Source organism: Talpa occidentalis, unplaced genomic scaffold (genome assembly GCF_014898055.3).
Source record: "Talpa occidentalis isolate TD23 unplaced genomic scaffold, MPIMG_talOcc4v2.1, whole genome shotgun sequence".
Lineage (NCBI taxonomy): Eukaryota > Metazoa > Chordata > Mammalia > Eulipotyphla > Talpidae > Talpa > Talpa occidentalis.
In genome coordinates, this window is record NW_026555331.1 from 97,217,256 (window position 1) to 97,236,395 (window position 19,140).

Consider the following 19,140-nt stretch of genomic DNA (forward strand, 5'->3'; position numbering starts at 1 on the left):
CCTCAACCCATCATGATGATTTCTGAACTTTGTTGCTTTCCCCAAAAGGCAAATCTACTCCTTATACTTTGAGGTTTTAAGCATTAATAAGTATTTCAGATTACAGAAGATTTTAGATTACTACAGAATATGAGAGAAGAGCCTAATGAATACCACACTTTAAAAATTAATTTAAACATCCCAATTCAATACTTGTTCCTTCCCTTAATATTTCTCCTTAGCAAAGAAAAATCTTATCTTCTATTTTGCATGTTTTTTTTTTTTGTGTGTGTGTCTTTGTCCACACAGACCCTGGAATATATTGTATTGCCCTGAACTCTGGCTCCAGTTTTGTATTTCCACCAAGAAAGCCAAGGCCTTCAGTGAGCTGAACCCTTCTTTTGTTTCAGAGTTTTGCCATTTTAAGTCTGCCTCCTGAAAAGCTCATATTCCATGCCAAGTCACTTTTCAAAGTGGTCATATAATCTTAGGAATACATTCCGCTACTATGAAAAATAGGACTTCTAATCCTAATTGTAAGAATTCACCAGCCTTTGGAACTGAACACATTCTTCCCAGAGCAAAGCTCTGGGCTTTCTCTGACACCAAAGATAGCATCACATCCCTTCTGATGGATCTTTCCTTCAGTAGATGAATGTGATTAATTATGACAGTCAACTGAATACTCTGAAACCTATTATATATTATCTTAGTTAACTCCCTAAGAATGTGAATGCAAGGGAAATAGGTGTAGTCTCTGAGCTAACTTTGCCCCCAGGAACTGATGATTTATTTATTTATTTTTTAAGATTTATTTATTTATGCATACAGGAACTGGGGTACAGGCCAGAGGTGTGGGGGGTGAGAGTGGAAAACAGAACAGGCAGATTGACTGAAATACACTGCTGAGGGGAGCAGCGGGTGAGTCAGTAGAGGTCCGCTGTGCCATGTGGGTTGCTCCCTGGCTGCGGGATTGCTTCATAGGTTGCGTCTTAACCCCTTGTGCCACCAGGAACTGATGATTTACAGATTGACAATAGATTACAAAAAACTGTCCAGGAAATGCTAATATCCAACATGTAAATATTTCTACACCAAGGCTGAGGAGGTAATTAGTTTTACATATGAAACAAGCAAGCAAACAAGGATACACATACATATTTATTTATTTTAGGAAACAAGAAACTATTTACAAAATATAATTGAGAATAGGGTATTTATTAAAGTCAGATTGTTCCAAATGAAGTAAATATTTCTTTACTAGTAAAGTACATTTTTATAATATAAGAGTTTTAAGATGATCTCAAAATTCCTTTCTGGTCACATCTCCAATGAATCACTGAAACTTAGAACTGATAAAGTACTTATCACTTGACAGATGATAAAAATGAAATTTTTAGAATTTAATGTTATGTTGACTCTTAGTACTTGCCATTATTCTCAAATTGTATTTATCTCAAACATTCATGAAAGCCAAGAGAACTTTAGAATAATTACACATTTACTTTGATCTATTAATAACCTTTCACAGAATATAATTACCTTCTACCCTTTCTGCCAATGTTATATTTATTCAAATATTTTAAGCAATACTTCCAGTAGTTTTCATTTCGTTAAGTTAAAATGTGTTTGCCTCTCACTATCTACATTTAACAATTCTTGCTTTTGACACTGGAGACAAAGAACAGTCAATACTTTAATTGCTTGAAGGCTATAAACAGATATGAAGCTTTCCTTAAAGTAGTAGTCATCTTTGGAAAAGAAACTATACTTCTAAGTGCAATTTATGCATTTACTAATTCTGTGCAGCACTCCTGAGATGATGGGCTGCATATTAGCTCTTTTCTTTTATATTACTTAATTTGAAAATCAACTTTTATTTCAGGTGCCATAGTAATTTCTCATTGTTGATAGCAGAATTACAATGAGAAAATCTTGAAAAGAATATTTTTAGTTTAAATTGGGCAAAAAGAAAAAAGAAGGTATCCTTAGCCAATATTCAATTTAGGATTTTATCTAGAGTATTTAGTTGCCTTAGAAAATAGTGTTGCCCCTTCAAATGGAAATTTGTTCAGAAAATCTAGACCTTATTAGATGAAATTTTTGTAAAATAATAAACTTTCACTATCCCTGTAATAGAGTTCTATTATTTGGTATTATTAGATTTAATTTTTATGTGTCTACTGGATTTAAAATGATATTTCAACTAGATTACTTTTTTATTTCATGATTATTAGTAAACTTGAATTTATATCATATGTGGATTGCATAGGATTTTTCCCTTTTTCAGTAGGTGTCTATTTTATGTTGTCTACTTTATTATTGGATTGTGTCTTTTCTAACTGATTTGTAAATAGTATTACATACTGAATACTAGTCATTGGTTTATAAAATGCTCTGTAAAGGTTTCTCCTAATGTGTCATTATTTTTTTTCATTTTAAATGAAATCTGCACATTTCATTCTTATATTTATCAATATTTACCTTTACGAAATATCTTTCTGTGTCTTAGCGAATCTATCCTGAATCTGAGCATTTGAACATATTCTTAATTTTTTTCTAATTTTTTTAAAGTTTGGTCACTGTATATAAATTTTTAATCTACTAAAGTAGGTTTTATAAGTGTGTGCTGTATGTGTATAGTTTATTATAGGAGTCTAATTTCTAGGGGTTTAATAATTTAACACAGAGAACGAATTACTTAGCACTGTTTACTGAAGATCTCACTTACTTATGCTGTAAGTATTGACATATATAACATTTTCATAAATATGTGGGTATAACATTTATTGTCCTATTGTGTCAACTTACCTATTTTACTAATATTTCAACCAAAAATTATACTCTCTTTATAGTAAATTAAGGGAAAACTGAAGTCTGATCTTCAAAATATGTTTGTCTTCATTCTTTTTTTAATAGCCTCATGCATTTTATACAACTTTTGTTTCCTTTGAAAAATATTAGCTCTTTCAAAGACTTCTGGAGAAAAGAATCTTGTTCAAATGAACCGAGAGTGACCACAGAGGGCAGAAAGTCCATGAGCTATGGAACTGGTCACACTTGGGAGCTATTTTCACTCTGTAATATTTGCTTTGATCATGTGATGCAGAAATATGTCCTGCATATCACATCCTTTGAATCCTAGAACTCTGTCCTGGAAAATGTGCCACACCCCTTTAGAAAAAAAAAAACAAAATAAATAGGGCTCGACGTGTTTTTACTTTTCTGATACTCTTTATTGTATGTCATATTAATTTCTAATATTCTAACTAGTTCAGTAACATCTCTAGCATTTATTGCTGTAAGATCACTGAGATCAACACAAAATTACAAACAATATCCAAAAATGGGGGAAACAGTTCACAGATACCCCTGAAATATGGTAGCCAGGGACACACAATGGCAGTGTACTTGCAATACCAGGGTCTACGGCTTTGTCCATTTTCAGCTCAGGCCTTTTATCTTCTTGCCAGAAACAGCAGAATCTGTTTTCTGTTCCCCAACTTAGCAGAGAAATTGCCAAGCACTATCAGAACTACAGAGGCTCCAGGCTGCACACTCATGCCTTAAGTCCTTTATAATTTTTGACCATTATAAAGTAAACAATAGACCCATAAAAGTGTATATGTCAACTAAAACACAGTAATTTCATTCCAGAGAAAATCCATACTGTAAAATATGCACCCTGAATAGCAAGTTTATGGGATAATAGTGTTATTAGCAAACTATTCGAACTGTATGTAATTATTGTAACATTATATTTATAAGTATGCTCATCATTTAATATTATTATTAACATTTATAACTGTCAATGGGGGAAATAAGTTGGACTCATCCAAAATAGAAACAAAACCCAGCAGCTCATTTTGGCCAGAGGCTACCACAGTGGATGGACAAATGTATAATCAACAGATAAAACACTTGAGAAGGAGCAGTGGATGCTGAACAAAAACTCAGAGAGGTGGAACACTAAGGCTTAATTTCAGGTGAACTTTGGAGAAAAATGCAGATGTTGACATCCTCATTTTTTTAAAGATTTATTTATTTATGCATATAAGAACTGGGGTATAGACCAGAGGTACCTGGGTGAGAAGGATTCACCGGAGACAGGGTGGGGGAATAGAACAGGCAGACTGACAGAAATACACTGCTGAGGGGAGCAGCAGGCAAGTCAGGAGAGGTCTGCTGCACCATGTGGGTTATCTCCCTATCCAGGGATCGAACTAGTGCTGCAGTGCCTGAGGATAGCCTCATAGGTTGTGTCTTAACCCCTTGCACCACCAGGGAGGTCCCGACATCCTCATTTTTAAGATGAGCAAATTGTTCCTCAGAATGATTAAGTAACTTGTCTAAACTATTCAGCTCACAACTGGCTAAATATTGGCAGAGACAGAATTCAACTTGAATTCTGAATTCAGAACCTATTCAGAACTTGTTCATCCGATAAACCACATTATTTACAATGTTATACAATTTCCTACATATAAAAGACTATACAGTTCCCATGAATCAAACATAAATAATTTTCTCAAACCAAAGTTTTCACATTTTGTAGAATCTTTCTCTCTCTCTCTCTGATTTTGAATTTATGTGAACACAAGGTCCTCCTTCAGAAGAATCAGGACATATATAGGATCTCTGAGAGAAAAAAGGAATCCTTCCATTCAATGAGAATAGAAAGTAGAACTTTTTATTAGAGTTTTGATGCTTTCATAAGTTCTGTGTCACTGTGTCCAGTAAGGGAACTGCAACAAGAGACTGACTGGCATCTAGACAGAGCCAAGAAGAACCTTAAGAGCATAGGGACAGTTGTTAACTTTCAGAAATTTCTTTTTCAGTAAGAATGGTTTCAGTGTAAATGAAAATATTTTGTTTCAATTCTCTAAAATCTTGAATTTCTAATTTCTTGTGTTTAATTCTAGGAAAATAAAGCATACTAGAATTCAGTATCTCTATCTTTTATATCCATGATAAAAAATTGTGTATGGTTATTGTATTGTTCTAAAAATTATGACATGTACTGTAATCTTCATGCTTTTCTGAACACGTGGTGTTAGTGTGGGGTATATGAGGTAAACACTTCTGAGAGAGGAAGAACAAGTCCAAGATTAGATTTGCAGAAGGATGGCAGGTGGGGTGGGGAGGATGACCCAACAGATGGAAGAAAGTGTTCACTTGACATCCATATGTGAAAATAAGTTTGAATGGAAGTGTATAAATATCAAATGCATTATGTACATTTATGTGGACTCACAGATAACCATTCAGCCCACAAGTACCTGGATGGTACTTAGTTACTAGGCACCATGGATCAGGCACATAGATAATGAGAATTCTGTTCTTGGCTTGCTAAGGTCCATGTGGGGAAGAGATATGTACCAAAATTGTTGAAATATTTACTGACTTGTATTATGCTAGAAGTAAGGACAGTTTAATCTTCTAGTTCATGACTGCTTAGGTCAGGGAAGGTGTTGCCAAGGAGATAACCTCTAGGCAGAGCTCTGAAGGATGAAATGGTTTTACTATTTTTGATGCTGAGAAAGTTGAGAACAAGCAAGGTTCACTATCTCCCTTCCATGGACTAACAAAGATAAGCCTTTCCTATGGGATAAAAGAGAAAAAAATCCTTGAAATATGCTATTCATAAAAGGATACTTGAAGGATGCAAAGGGTGAAAGTTAAGAGATAGGAAAATATCTATCAGGCAAATGTGAACTAAAAGAAATTCTGATATACTGATTTTGAAGCCAAAAAACACATCAAGGAACAAAGAATGATAGTATCTTTTGGTGAAATGAAAAGTTTCCCAGATGAAAAAAAGTGCAAGAGTGTTTTGGATGCAAGAACAACATGTGCAAATGCATGGGAGAATGAAGGGTTTGTGTGGGTAATCCCAAGAAATTGTGTTCATGAAGTTTGAAAAAGAAAATAAAGGATTACATTCCAAAGTCAGGCCGTGGTCAGAAAAAGGCCATGGTTCTCTGTTCTTGGCTCTGAAATAAAACTCCTGAAATAGGATAGATTTCATACCCACGGGATGTCTGATAAAATTAGTGATACAGCCAATTACAAATATTTGGACTTTAGTTATATTCCATTGCTCTACAAACTTTTTGATCAGTCATCAAAAATTAGTAAATTAGTAGAGAATGTTTTGAGAGTTTGCTATGCCTTAAATATGGTACTTGACACTAAAGAATATCAAATTATTAAGTCAAAGTCAGGATGTGATTGAAACATTAAAAAATGTTGCTATTTTCAGAAGCATTGTGACATTCTCGTGATAAGTAATTGTTTGTTATCATAAATATCAGCTTGAGCCATGTGATAAGAGATGATGCTTCTAGATTGATTTTTCAGTGTCTGCTATTCTTATATTAGGATGTGGAAATAAGTCTTATCATAAGTCTCAAATGCAGTATTCATCCAACTGCTACATGAAACTATTTATTTTTGGTGATCAGAATCCCATTACTTTTGAAGGTAGTAAATATCAGGGGGACAGCCACATAAAAAGGAGACCTGCTTTTTTAATAATTGAAAATAAAAAAAATTGAGTCATACCAAATAACAAAAATGCTAATTTAACTTAATTGGAGTTCTCCCAGAAATTTATTTCCACAGTCTTATAGCCAAAAAATAATGTTTTTTTTTTCTTGAAACAAATATTTCTATTAAGAGTTTATGGTTTTATAAATATATTGTATGTGCATAGTAAGCATGTTATAGATCACTCAAAGTTGGTTTGTATTTCAAAGTACATGTTTTTAAGAAAAAAGTGATTTTTTAATCAGTTTGAGCCATTGTGTGGCAAATATTTATGATATATGTGTAATGGTATTTATATTCATGCCTAACAGTACATATATTATGTGAAAAACCTTTTCTATGTGAAATATTAGAGTCACAGAAATGTTGTATATACAAAGTCTAAAACATACTGTGTTATAATATCTTCTTAGCAAAGAAAGGATTATGTGCATTATACTATCCTTCTATGTAGAGGTTAGTCTCCTCTATATAGTGTTACAAAACTGCAGTCAAGTTTAATTTTAACAATTGTTACATTTATTTTTTTATGGGGCTAAGTAAGATTTTTTAATTTTTTTTATGTCAATTATTCCTTTTTTTACTTTATTTTATACATTTTTACATCATTTTCATTTTTGCACAATGTATGCATTTTCATCTTGGTTATAGTCCCCATACAATTTAAAGTCAAAATTATTCCTCAAAGATGGATACCTCTAAAAGATTTTCTTCCAACTTCTCTTAGAAGTTAATCACAAAGTTCTATACAGGATTTACAAAAAAAAAAAAAATATATATGTTCTAAGTTTCTCAAATGACTTTTACAGAGAAGGAAGGTTTTGTCTCAAGTGATAACGTGAGTCAGAGTGGTATGATCAATGCAATCTAACAATTAAAAATAGAACATGAGTACAACAGCCAATACAATTGATAACCAGACTTTTCCAGAAGCTTTGCCAATTATAGATCCATTAGTAATAAGTGGAACTACAAATGCATTTTTACTTTTATTTCTTAGTGCTAATATCTTTAAGATACTTCTCAAGAAAGATGTGTGTATACTTTGGTCACTCGTATTAGATGATAATCAGTCTAAGGAACACACATAAGATAATTTCTTCTATAGCCAGATGCCTATCCTTTTACACAGGTAATTCAATTCTTTGAGATAAGAATAAAGCAAGGAAGATATGTCAAAAAAAAAGTGAAAGCACAATTAAATCGCACTTAATTTTAACAAAAGATTCTTTTGTCAGATATGCACTTAGCTTTTTAAACTTGGATTTATTATTGATTTGATGTTAATTATTAAGATTTTAATAATGTTACTATGATAAATGAGTAACAAAGAAATAGTACATTTTATTATATTAGTGATTTGCTCTAGATCATTAGTTACTTAATATGATACTCTGTAGCAAAAAATAGGTGATTTATTTACTGTATGGACTTTTTAAAAAAGATTTATTTTATTTTTATACAAGAGCTGGGGTACAGGCCAGAAGTTCCGGGAGGGTGAGATGATTTACCAGAGACAGCGGGGAGCAGAACAGGCAGAGGCACAGCTGGTTGAGAGCAGCACTGTGAAGCTGTCCACAGCTTCTGCAGCGCAGGTTCGATTCCAGGCTGGCCGGGGCGATTCCCACTTGGCACGGCAGACCTCTCCTGTTGCGCCCGCTGCTCCCCTCAGCAGTGTATTGTATGGACATTTATCTAGTGACATACTATGTGCAGGACATTATGTTAAGCAGTGGCAACAGGAAGCATATTCTTTCAATTTGCTGAATGAAGCTTCTATAAATATTGGTAAGGAACTCAATGGTTAATCAAATACATAATTTTTCATTACAATTTATACAGTTCCCTACAAAACTACATTTTCAGATATTTTAATAATCATGAATTAAAGGTCCATAGGGTATCATTCTTATTAACAGAAGTTATAATAATAATAGATACTTTTAATTGAATGCCAGTTTGCCAGGTATGGTATGATTCTCTCTAATCCTTATAATAATTCTGCAAAGTTTATTATTTTACATTCATTTTTATAAATAAAAATTCAAGGGACATTGAAACAAAGTCTAGAGTAACTTAGTTTCTTACCAAACTTCTGTAATTTTATGTTACTGTATTTCTCCTAAAGCTAAAATTCTATGGAAGTAGAGGCTATATCATGTATGTTTGTGGTTTTGTCTTCAGGGCTTGCACTGTGGTTGTAAAATAGTAAATGTTCAATGTGTGAACTACTTTCATGAAATAACAAACTTCCCTTATTTCTATCAAAAGATCAGGACTACACATGATCTGATTGCATGACTGTAAATGATCATATCTCTTTATCCTCCTGGGCTGTCTGTGCTGAGCTCTTAATGAAGGAACTGATGTACAACTGAGAAATAATCAGGAAAATAGAACCTACAACAAAATATCTTAGTGAAGAAAAGCACTGCTCACCAGCTTTTCACCTTAAGTATATAGGGCTCGTCCTTTCTATAAACTAGGGAATCCTTTTCTTGATGATCTTCATCAGTCTTTTCTTATCTTCAATATGAAGAGTCTTCTTTAGTTTATTTCTTTCATTGAAATATTTTTTCTAATAAAACTGGATAATTTGAAATTTGATCCCAAAATGATACAGTATCCACTTATATTTGGAGCCTTTTAATCATCAAGTTGAAAATGATAATCCAAAATTTATTGTGCATAAGACTCACTTGGAGATCTTGTAAAATATTTCCTCTATCCCCATGATTCTGACTTAGTATTTCTAATATGGGTTTAATAAATTGCATTTCCAAGTTCTCAGAGGACTCAAGTGCTTTCCAATCCTCTAAACTAGAACAAATCATGAATCAACACATCACTCTTCAATAGTATGGTGTTCCCTCAAAATATTAAATATAGACTTACCATATCACCCAACAATTCCACTTTTAGGTATTTACCCAAAAAATGCAAAAACACTAATTAGAAGGGTTACATGCACCCTTATGTTTATAGCATAACTATTAAAAAAGCCAAATTATGCAAACAACCTAAGTGCCTAAGAACAGAGGAGTGGATTATGAAGAATATGCACAATGAAATACTACTCAACTATAAAAAAAGATAAACTCTTGTCATTTGTGTCAACATGGATGGAACTAGATGGAATTATGCTAAATAAAATAAGTCCAAAGGAGAAAAACAAAGAGAAGAGGATTTCACTTATATGTGGAATATAGGGAAACTAAACAAAGGGTCAGACAAAACCAAGCCAATAACAAACTCTGGAAATCTGACTATACATTTGAACTACCGGAGGGGGGGGGGTATGGTGGAGAGCAAAGTGTGGAGGGTGCCCAGTGGACTATGGTTAAGGACTGTGGGTCCCTTGGTGGTGACTTTAGTGTGGTAAGATACACCTGAAAGTGTATGATCCTATACCTTTTAATCATATACAGTGTTGTAAATAAATAAATAAACAAACCAAAACTAAGAGGACATGTTATTTATACTACCTTATGTGAAAAGCCCTTTCCTGGAACTTTGGAAAACAGGATAATTACTAACTCACTATTCTAGAGTTTTTCTTTTTTTTTATGATTTTGAGAGCTTGGAGACTATTTTTGTAAACTGTAGTTTGAGAGTATAATTTAAATGTAAAATGACAAAAGAAATTTAACTATATTATGTTAATACTAGGATTTTGTTCTCTATATTGTATATTTATCACTACTTTTACATATTCTGTCCATAAGCACTCAGAATCAGATAGTGGTTCAGTTATTCACTAGTAGGCAATATTAAAATTTATTCTGAGTATTTCAGAAAATTATTTGCATCATTTTAATAAGGGTCAAGATCACAGACTTGAGAACATGAATGCTGGCTGTGCTGGGGTAGAGACTACCTGTTAGAGACTAAGCAAGTCTCTTTAATCCTAATTCTATTAATGAGTGATTTTACAACCTTTGAACCTACAAGTCTCATTACTTTCCTCATGTGTAAAAATAGGGAGCTTATTTCTGCTGATGAATGGATTACCATTTTTTTTCAACTAAACAAAAGAAGTCATTGTTCAAAATAAATTTTACATATCCAAATGTAAACAGATAAAAATGTGAAAGCCCTGTTTGTGGAAAGAACCTCTTCTGAAGAACTGTGTGAGGCAATTCCCAAGTACCTTATCCTGGGAGACAGAGAGTTTTAACATCCTGTAGACAATCTTTAAATTTTCTTCTAGATCTAAAATGCTAAGGTAGATGACATCATCCCTCAAATAAATTCTCAGATCAAATGTTTCCATCTATTGAATTTTGAACACTTTTTTCTTAATTGACTGAAAATTTGCTTTTCATGTGGGATGAAAGTAAATAGTGGCTTTGTTTAATTTTTTTTCAGTGACAGATACATGAGAATTTGTTTATTTAGCTTAAGTTAAATGCAGTTTGGAATCACTTCCTTTGTTAATTTTATAATTTATCTATCCAAGTATAATTTTGCCAGAAGTAGAAGTTAATCTACAGAAGAAGGAGAATGCAGTGCCATTTTCTTCAGCAGTGGGTTATCTGTCTTAAGACATGTGTCCTCTGCCTTCAGCACTCTAGGCCCCCTTGTTTTCTCCCCAGCCACACACTCTGTGGTTGACCTAGATGGGAGCAGCCAAATGACTGTCCTGGGAACCTTGAAACACTTTTTAAATTTTCTATTCTGTTGCAACTAATGCCATAGGAATGAACAAAAAAGGTAGGAGAACTTCGATGTCCTGTGGATTACCACTTTTGGATTTATCCTTGGGAAGTTAGGTGCTAGCATGTATAATTAGCAATGCAGAGTTTATTTCTTATATAGAGATCTTGCTCTAAGTGTACACTAGAAACCAGAGAATTTTTGGTATTATGTACTATATAGTTCATTTACTTTGTAGGTGAGTTCTACAGTGTGTGTTGGATTGGAAATCTACCAACTTTTATCAATGATATTTCTATAGAAAAGGGAGGTCCAGGCAATGCAGTGAGAAATGCAGGATGTTCTAGTTGGGTGCTAATCATACTTATTGATCCACAGGTGCACATACTCAATCACTTTGCACCCATTCATAAGAAAGGATCACCACTTTTCTTTTCCCTTTGCAGATGAATTGAATTTAGCCTGAGAGGCTAGAAGAAAAGGAACTCTTAGTTTTAAATCACAGTGGTTGTTTTTTTAATTTAAATATAATAGGAACTGAATGCAATAAAATTGATAGGTGGTATCAGGATCACAGGAGAATATGTGAAATGGACAATTGCCTTACATAAATAGCTAGTAAAAAAAATCAACTAGTCCTTCATAAACATTTTATTCTGGGGTGTGCTTGTTTTCCGAAACTATCTTTACTAAATCTCCTGTCAGTCTTGAAACTAGAAGGCAGAAAAGCTTCTAGTGCTACAGCCAACTGCAGTGTAGCCAGAGAAACAGGCAACAAAAATAGAACACCAGGATTGCTGTGCGTGGGTGAGGCAGAAACCACATTATGAGCAAAAGCTTCCAGTATTATTTTAGAACCAATACAGAGCTCTGCACTTCTCTCCTCTCTCTTCCAAAAACATATACTACAAAAATAAAATGAAATGAAATGTATGTGCATATTTGCCCTCTTTGAATTATGATTCTTAATTTTTTTTTCCTTCTTTTCTTTGGAAGCAAATCGCTAGCATGGAAATAGTGTATAAAGCTGGCTTGGTGGGAGGAAAGAGTTAATTGCTTTTAAGGCCCTGCAATAGAGAATTATGGTTTGAAAGATAGAGGCTGGACAGCTGGGTTTGCTGGGGTATTTTTAAATGCATTAATGCAGGCTCCAATCACTCGGCCATGCTTGACCTATTTTTGGCTCAGGCCGACCATTGTTCTATTTCTGTGCCTGTGGGCCATGCCGTTGTTGATTCATATGCAAATGGATTATCACTAGCTTTAGCCAACTTGAGCTGAGAGAGTCCAGAGTGGGGGAAGAGACACATACAAACAGATAGGAAAAGGGCACTAGCTGAAGCCACTTGCAGGACTGATGGTTCTTGCGAGGAAACTCTAGCAGCAGGAAGAACTATAAGCCAGGTTTAATTGGTTTCTTTTTCTTGTGGGTAGAGTTAATATTTTTCTACTTATTCTGACAAAGCAATAACCCCGAAGCACATTCCTGTTTCCCACCTGCTTTTAGTTTCCGGGATTACCTAAACTCCAGAGAGGCATAGCATCTACTCAGTGCTTTCTGTTTTGTACACAGGTTGGTAAAGGGAAAGTGTCCAGATCTTTTAAAAAGTGTATGTCCATCTTAGCAGAAGGGGAATCATTGTTGAAGTTGATCCTCTGCTGCTTCTCCCTGGGGAGGAGGGAGGACCAGCAAGGGTAGCTCCTGGGGCCCTTGTAGTGAGCAGCAGTGATGAATCTTTCATGTAGCTGAAGTAAGAGTGATTGGAATATGCTGCAGACAATTTACGAGAGTGACTCGTGTTTTTCCTCAGATGGGGTGGCTGGACGAGAGCAGCTCTTGGCTCAGCAGAGAATGCACAGTATGATCAGCTCAGGTAAGAACCTTTTTTATAACTGAGATATTTTATGTGTGAAAGGGGGCTGATTTGGGAAATGCAGCTAAGAAAAGCACCTCTCTTAAGGACTTGCTTTTTGGTGTTGATGTTGCTATTTTCTTAGTGCGTCTGCAGGGTTTAACTTAGATCCCTTCCATTATTGCTTCTGTGCATGTTCAGTCTGTTTAGGGACGGCTGCTTCTGAATGAAATCGCAAAGCTTCTTTCTGATGAAGGATGAGGCTGAGATAAGTAAAATGTAGTTGGGGTGTTTTGCCTTACTATGCACTAGAAAAAGGAGATCAGTACTGATTGTAAGCATATTCTAATAGGACTTAAAAAATCAGGTAAGTTCATATTGGTGCTTCAGTTTAAATTGCAGCCTCCGCTAGCTTGATGATTTTATATTTACAGTGTGCATAAAGAAGCACCTCTATTTATAGACCTACCTTCTGAAATGTGTTTGCTTCGGGAAGGTACTTTAATGTGACTTTTTCTCATCAGTACAAAATGCAACTATTTGGAATGAAATTAAATGATTATTAGCAGATGGTTATTTCAGTTTTCTTCAAAAACATTTGGTTAGTCTAGCATTGTCGGGCAGATGCAATGCCATAACACACATCTAAAAAGGTGTTGTATGCAGGTGCAATGTTTTAAAGGATGACAGTAATAGATTCCAATTTCTAGTTTCTCAGTGTAAGTGCTTGTGCCTTCAAGGAGCCATGCTAGTGGGAGATGAAGCTTATCAGCTTTATCAATTCCTGTTTGTTAAAAAGATCAGAGTCTCCAGGCAATATCACTTAAATTATAATTACTGCTTTTTATATTTATTTCCTATAACTAGTTCATAAAACTTTGAGGAGTTTTTTTTTGTTTTAGTGCTTTCTGGAAACTTCAATCTATATTGGCTTGAAGTTCACTTTAATATCTTCTAAGTTTTTATGTGGACAGAATTATAATTATAGATCACCACCTAGATTTCCATGATAAGAATGCAATATAAAACTGTTTACATGGTAGATGTAGATATGAAAGAAATATTCCACAGGTTGGCACACTGTTTGATTTTTCAACAGTTTCCTATTTAAAGATCTACATTTGAAGCAAAATTTCTTTAAAACTCAGTTACGATGATTTTAAGATCCTTCTGTTGATCCAGTCTTCTCATCGAATCAGAATAAAAATATCATTTTGTACAATTTGGTGTATTTGCTCCTTAGTGACAGGAATTCTATTAATTAGTAAATATGCATTTCTAAAGCAAGCATACCAAAATTTCCGTGCAATTTATTATCTGCGTGACTATAAGGTTGAGAAGAGTTTGTGGGGAGGATGTCAGCTGATGGAACTGGTCACTCCATTTAGCATTTTATTTTTTAAATGTGGACCAACTCTTTTAAGATAACTAACTTTGATATATTTTCAGCACTGTACTTTATCTGATTAGTGCTGGCCTCTGTGTTGCAAGTGTGATATTTCCTGTAGAAACAAAGCTGTGCCTTCTATGCAGCAGCAGACTGTGCCTCTGACATTGAATCTTCCCTACAGGTGTTTGCAAACATCACTGTTTCTCAATCACTTTTAACTCTACTCTGATTTCTGTTGACATTGTCATTTTCCTGATGCTTAATCATTTTATACAAAATAAATATATTTTCAAGCAGGGAACTACTTGAGACTGCCCATGCTTTTGTCTACACTGTAGGAAGCAACCCTTTAAGTACCAGCTATTAAATGGAAAGTCATAGACTGACATCAACTCCCAAACCTGTCTGATAGAAAGAAGGAAACTCCAAGTTCTATCTAGTTTTAAAATTTGAAACCTAAAAACATTTGCATGCTTCCTATGTCCTGGAACATTGGGTTTTGTTTATTATTATAGGTCCTTACATTTAATCCACCCAGTCTTTATTGTGTACCTCCTGCCAGACTCCTGACTCTCACACTTGGACTGACCAAGAGTATTTTACAAAATACTGATGCCTGGGGGTTACACCCCTAGAGTGTCTGGTTGAAAAGAAAGGGAACACCTTCTAAGGTGAAGTAAACTTTGAGAATTACTGCATCGTGTAGGGGGAAGTGAAGGTAATACAGTAATGCTGGTGATATACAGCATGTATCGGTAGGTTTGTCTTCTGAGTTCATTGCCAAATGAATGGTGTATTTCTCTTAATTCAGCTATAAGTCTTGCTCAAATCCCTTTTGGATCAGTGGTGTGGATGTGATTGATCTTAGTAATGGATGGAGTCTGCAGATATGAAAGAAAGAAAAGATATCTGATGGTAGTGCAGAGTTTTGGAGAGAGCACTGTTCTAGGAGTCACAAGCTCCATGTTGGAGAAAGACCTTTGTGCCTGGTCAGTTGTGTAACTGAGCTGCTTATCTGTAAACAGAAGAATAATGATGTTCTCTTGCTTACCTCTGGAGCTTGTGCGGTCCAAATATATTAAATGTTTAAAATAATAACAGTTATTATTAGCGAAGGAACTTGGGATCCTGGATCTTTAGTACCATGCTCTATCTCCTTGAACAAGATAGATGAGTTAGGTTGGACATCACATGGGAAAATTATAGTAAGGCTTTTTTTTTTTCAGTTATCTTATAAATTTGTTATTTCTTTTGTTTTCCTGATCTGATAAGAATTAAAAACTAAAAAAAAAAAAAAGGAATTAAAAGCTTTCCTTGTGCAAATTGTGATAATAAGAGTAGCTAGTGTGTATATGTGAGTCCTGTACAGACTCTCATTATATAGTAATCAAAGACAAGGAAGAGGCAGAGTATGTAATTGAACAGTGAAACCTCAGTATCAGAATTTTTAAGATTAATTGTTTAAGATTAATTGCTTAAAAAATATTTTGTTAATCATTGCTTTAAATTTTCTGTGTGTTATTCTAGCTATATTTGTTACTCTGCATCACTATAAATGATTTTTCTTCAGAGCTCTTTATATACTATTGGATGGCAATTTTTTTATATGGTTTCATTTTGTTCCCCCTTTAAATTGACCCACCTAGACTAACATCTTAGGTGGAACTAGTTTATCTACATTGTACTCTGCTAATTGTGAGTGGACACATTTTGCCAAGTCAGACTCCACTATTGTGGCTTCTGTGGGCCAATATAAGTGGTAGAAACTGAAGCATATACAAATATTGACTCAGGTCACTCAGCAGTAGCTGGCAGAATAAGGGGTGTCCTCCGGTTGCCAGGCACATTTTTTAACATGTTGGACAGCAGAGCTGTCCAGACAATATTGGAATGATTCTTACAAAGAATTTCCAGAGTTAGTATACCATCAATGTAAAATATACTTACAATAAGGAAAATTCATATTACCATGTATTCATATTTTGGAACATAAAAAAATTAAATCTAAATCCTAATTTTTACTATGAAAGTATCTTCACTTTTGAAAAATCCTTTTTTACCCCCTTGGGTTGTCAGGGGAATAGAAACATTTTATATACTGAAACATTTATATATAGAAACATTTTAGATTCCATAGTCATTTATGTCTACTTGGAAAGTGGAATCTAATTATGAAAATGTAAGTCTGTGAAATGCTTCTATTATGTCAAAACTCACTTCTGGAGTTCCCCATGATCATTGATTTGCTGTTCTCTGACTATCTTCACATTTAAGGCTGCATTCAATTGCAGTATTCGATAGATAGCAATCAAATAGTTATACATAGCCCCATTGAAAATGGGGACAAGAATGAGTTTTTATATCTCTGTGGATGACAAAATATCATAATTGTTAGGAAAATTCAATAAAACCCATTTGACGACTAAAATCAACCCAAATTCTGAATTTTAAAGTGTTGGTTTTTATTGTGGAGATAAGAAAGTAGAATTTGATAATTAGGTAAACTGCATAATTTACCACCACTGATAAGACTCAAATGAAGTGTTTTAAAATAGTGTAAGTCAGCAAATAAACTCCCCTGTACAAACACACACACACACACACACACAAGGAATGACTGAACAAAGAAAATTATGTAATTTTTACATAATTTTTACATGAAACCCAAGGCTGCAATTCCTTGGAAACTAAAGCAAGGGACAAAATGGAAGTTGGGGTCTTTGCTTAGAATGGAGAAGCTTAACAGGACATGAATTCAGGGCCTCCTTAGAATTTTCTGACAATTGGACAACTTACTGTAAATTCTCACTAACATTCCCAAATCTGGAGAGAAGCAAAAATAATGAATAGCCCCAATTTTTGGCTATTTTCGTTGTTTTAAGGTATAGTAAAAGGGATTTTGGAAGGGAAATGGTGAGCTAGAGGAATGTTAATAAATACTGCCTCCTGGGGAAAAGATGGCTTCAGAAAAACACATTAAATTGGGAAAATTTTCCATAGTCCTTTGTAATGCAATACTCTTCCCCAACTAATCTCAATGATTCCACCAAGAGGAAAACAACAGCTTTCTGAATCCATGAAATAGTCTAATATTTGCTTCCCGCAAATAGAACACCTTGACATGAACATATAGTTCCATAAAACAAGAGTTCATAGAGAGATGATAAAACAATAGAATGAGTTATAAAGGATATTTTAGGTCAAAAGAAACAATTGAGAATGAAGAAAGGGGGATAATTACAGAACAAAAATATTCATTAGAAATAGCAGGAAACATGCTCAAAAATAGATGACTGGATCAAGAAGATGTGGTACATATACACCATGGAATATTACTCAGCATTCAAAAAAGATAAACACATGCAATTTGCAGCAACATGGATGGCGCTGGAAGGGATCATGCTCAGCGAAATAAGCCAGAAAGAAAAAGAAAAATACCGGATGGTCTCACTCATAGCGGGAATCTAGAAAACTTAAATAAGGGACCAGGAAAATGAATAACTATAAGAAAGTGAAAATCAAAATCAGCAAACAACTATGAACCAGAGACACTCTATGAGGGGTGGGGGGCGGGGAGGGGAGGGATTTGGGTCAAAATCAGGGGGTTGCAATTGTATGGGGAATATAAAAATAAAATTAAAAAAAAATACTTACCCAAAAGGAAATTCAGGCCCTTGAGTGTTGCTCACTAAACTGCATTCCTGCAGGGCAGAACTGCATCTTACTATGTTTTACCCCCTGCACAACACCTGGTATGTAGTAGGTACTCAATTGATGTAGATGAATGGACAGATGTTGAAAAAGGTAGGTATTCATATTGTTTTAGATATGAAGAAAAGTATGAGCATAGAGTGATTAACTACTGTAACTGTAGTATAAATCTCTTCAGTATTAAAGTTGGCATGTAAACTGAAAAAAAAAAATGAAATAGTAGGAAACAGAATAATGAAAATCTTCACCAAAAAAGAGGAATGAGTTAAGAGAGTCAGAGGAACTGAAAAAGGAAAATAGATTAAATCAATTACAATCGATGAATAAGAAAGCTAAAGACATTAAAAAAAAACTACCTTTATCCCTGATGTTGATCCCCCAAACATTGAAAAATAAGATTTTTTTTTTGTAAATGATGAAAGATCATTTCACTGATAAAGAAAATAATCTGCTGATTAAAAGAGTTCATCTCTTTTAGGCAAGTATGCTGCAAACGCTCAGCAGGGAGTCATACCCTATCTGGGCCATTGAATTTCAAATAATACTTAATGGATTCAGGCAGGTAAAACAAAGATCTATGGTGGGAAAGAGTGAGGAGGAAGGAATACATGGGACTCAAGAAGGCTTATAACATATCAAACATACAATGCCAGAAGATAATGAAAACCTCTGAAGTCCTAGAAGAAGTGAAACCCAATGAACGGTCCATCCCAGTCAGATGTTACAAATATAAAGAGCAAATTGGTGGACAAGTTAGATCTTCTCAAACATAAGGGTGCTTGAGAATGAAGTCCACACAATGAAGAGAGAAATTTAAAAGCAAAAAGTAAAATTCAGAAGTAGAGAAAACATAGTAAGATGAATGGAGCAAAGATTGAATTCATTTAAACAGCTATGGGATTGTGGTTAAAGGACAGAAAGCAAATTTTATAAAGTAGGGCAATGTAAAAATATTTATAAAGCTAACCAATATGAGGTGAGGCATTGAAGAGAGGTGAGATG

The 19,140-nt window shown here is 34.3% G+C and overlaps 1 protein-coding gene across 2 annotated transcripts in view; it reads left to right on the forward strand.

Moving 5' to 3' along the window:
• Nucleotides 1–19,140, forward strand: part of HDAC9 (histone deacetylase 9) — an 853,144-nt gene that overhangs the window by 361,988 nt on the left and 472,016 nt on the right. The window contains exons 1-2 of one of the 2 annotated variants that reach the window (XM_037508683.2): nucleotides 12,617–12,757; nucleotides 12,996–13,058. In XM_037508683.2, the coding sequence (XP_037364580.1) occupies nucleotides 13,037–13,058 (22 nt within the window). In that variant the 5' untranslated portion in view covers nucleotides 12,617–12,757; nucleotides 12,996–13,036. Of the gene's footprint in view, nucleotides 1–12,616; nucleotides 12,758–12,995; nucleotides 13,059–19,140 lie in introns of those variants that run through there. The other variant, XM_054692408.1, reaches the window with a different exon arrangement.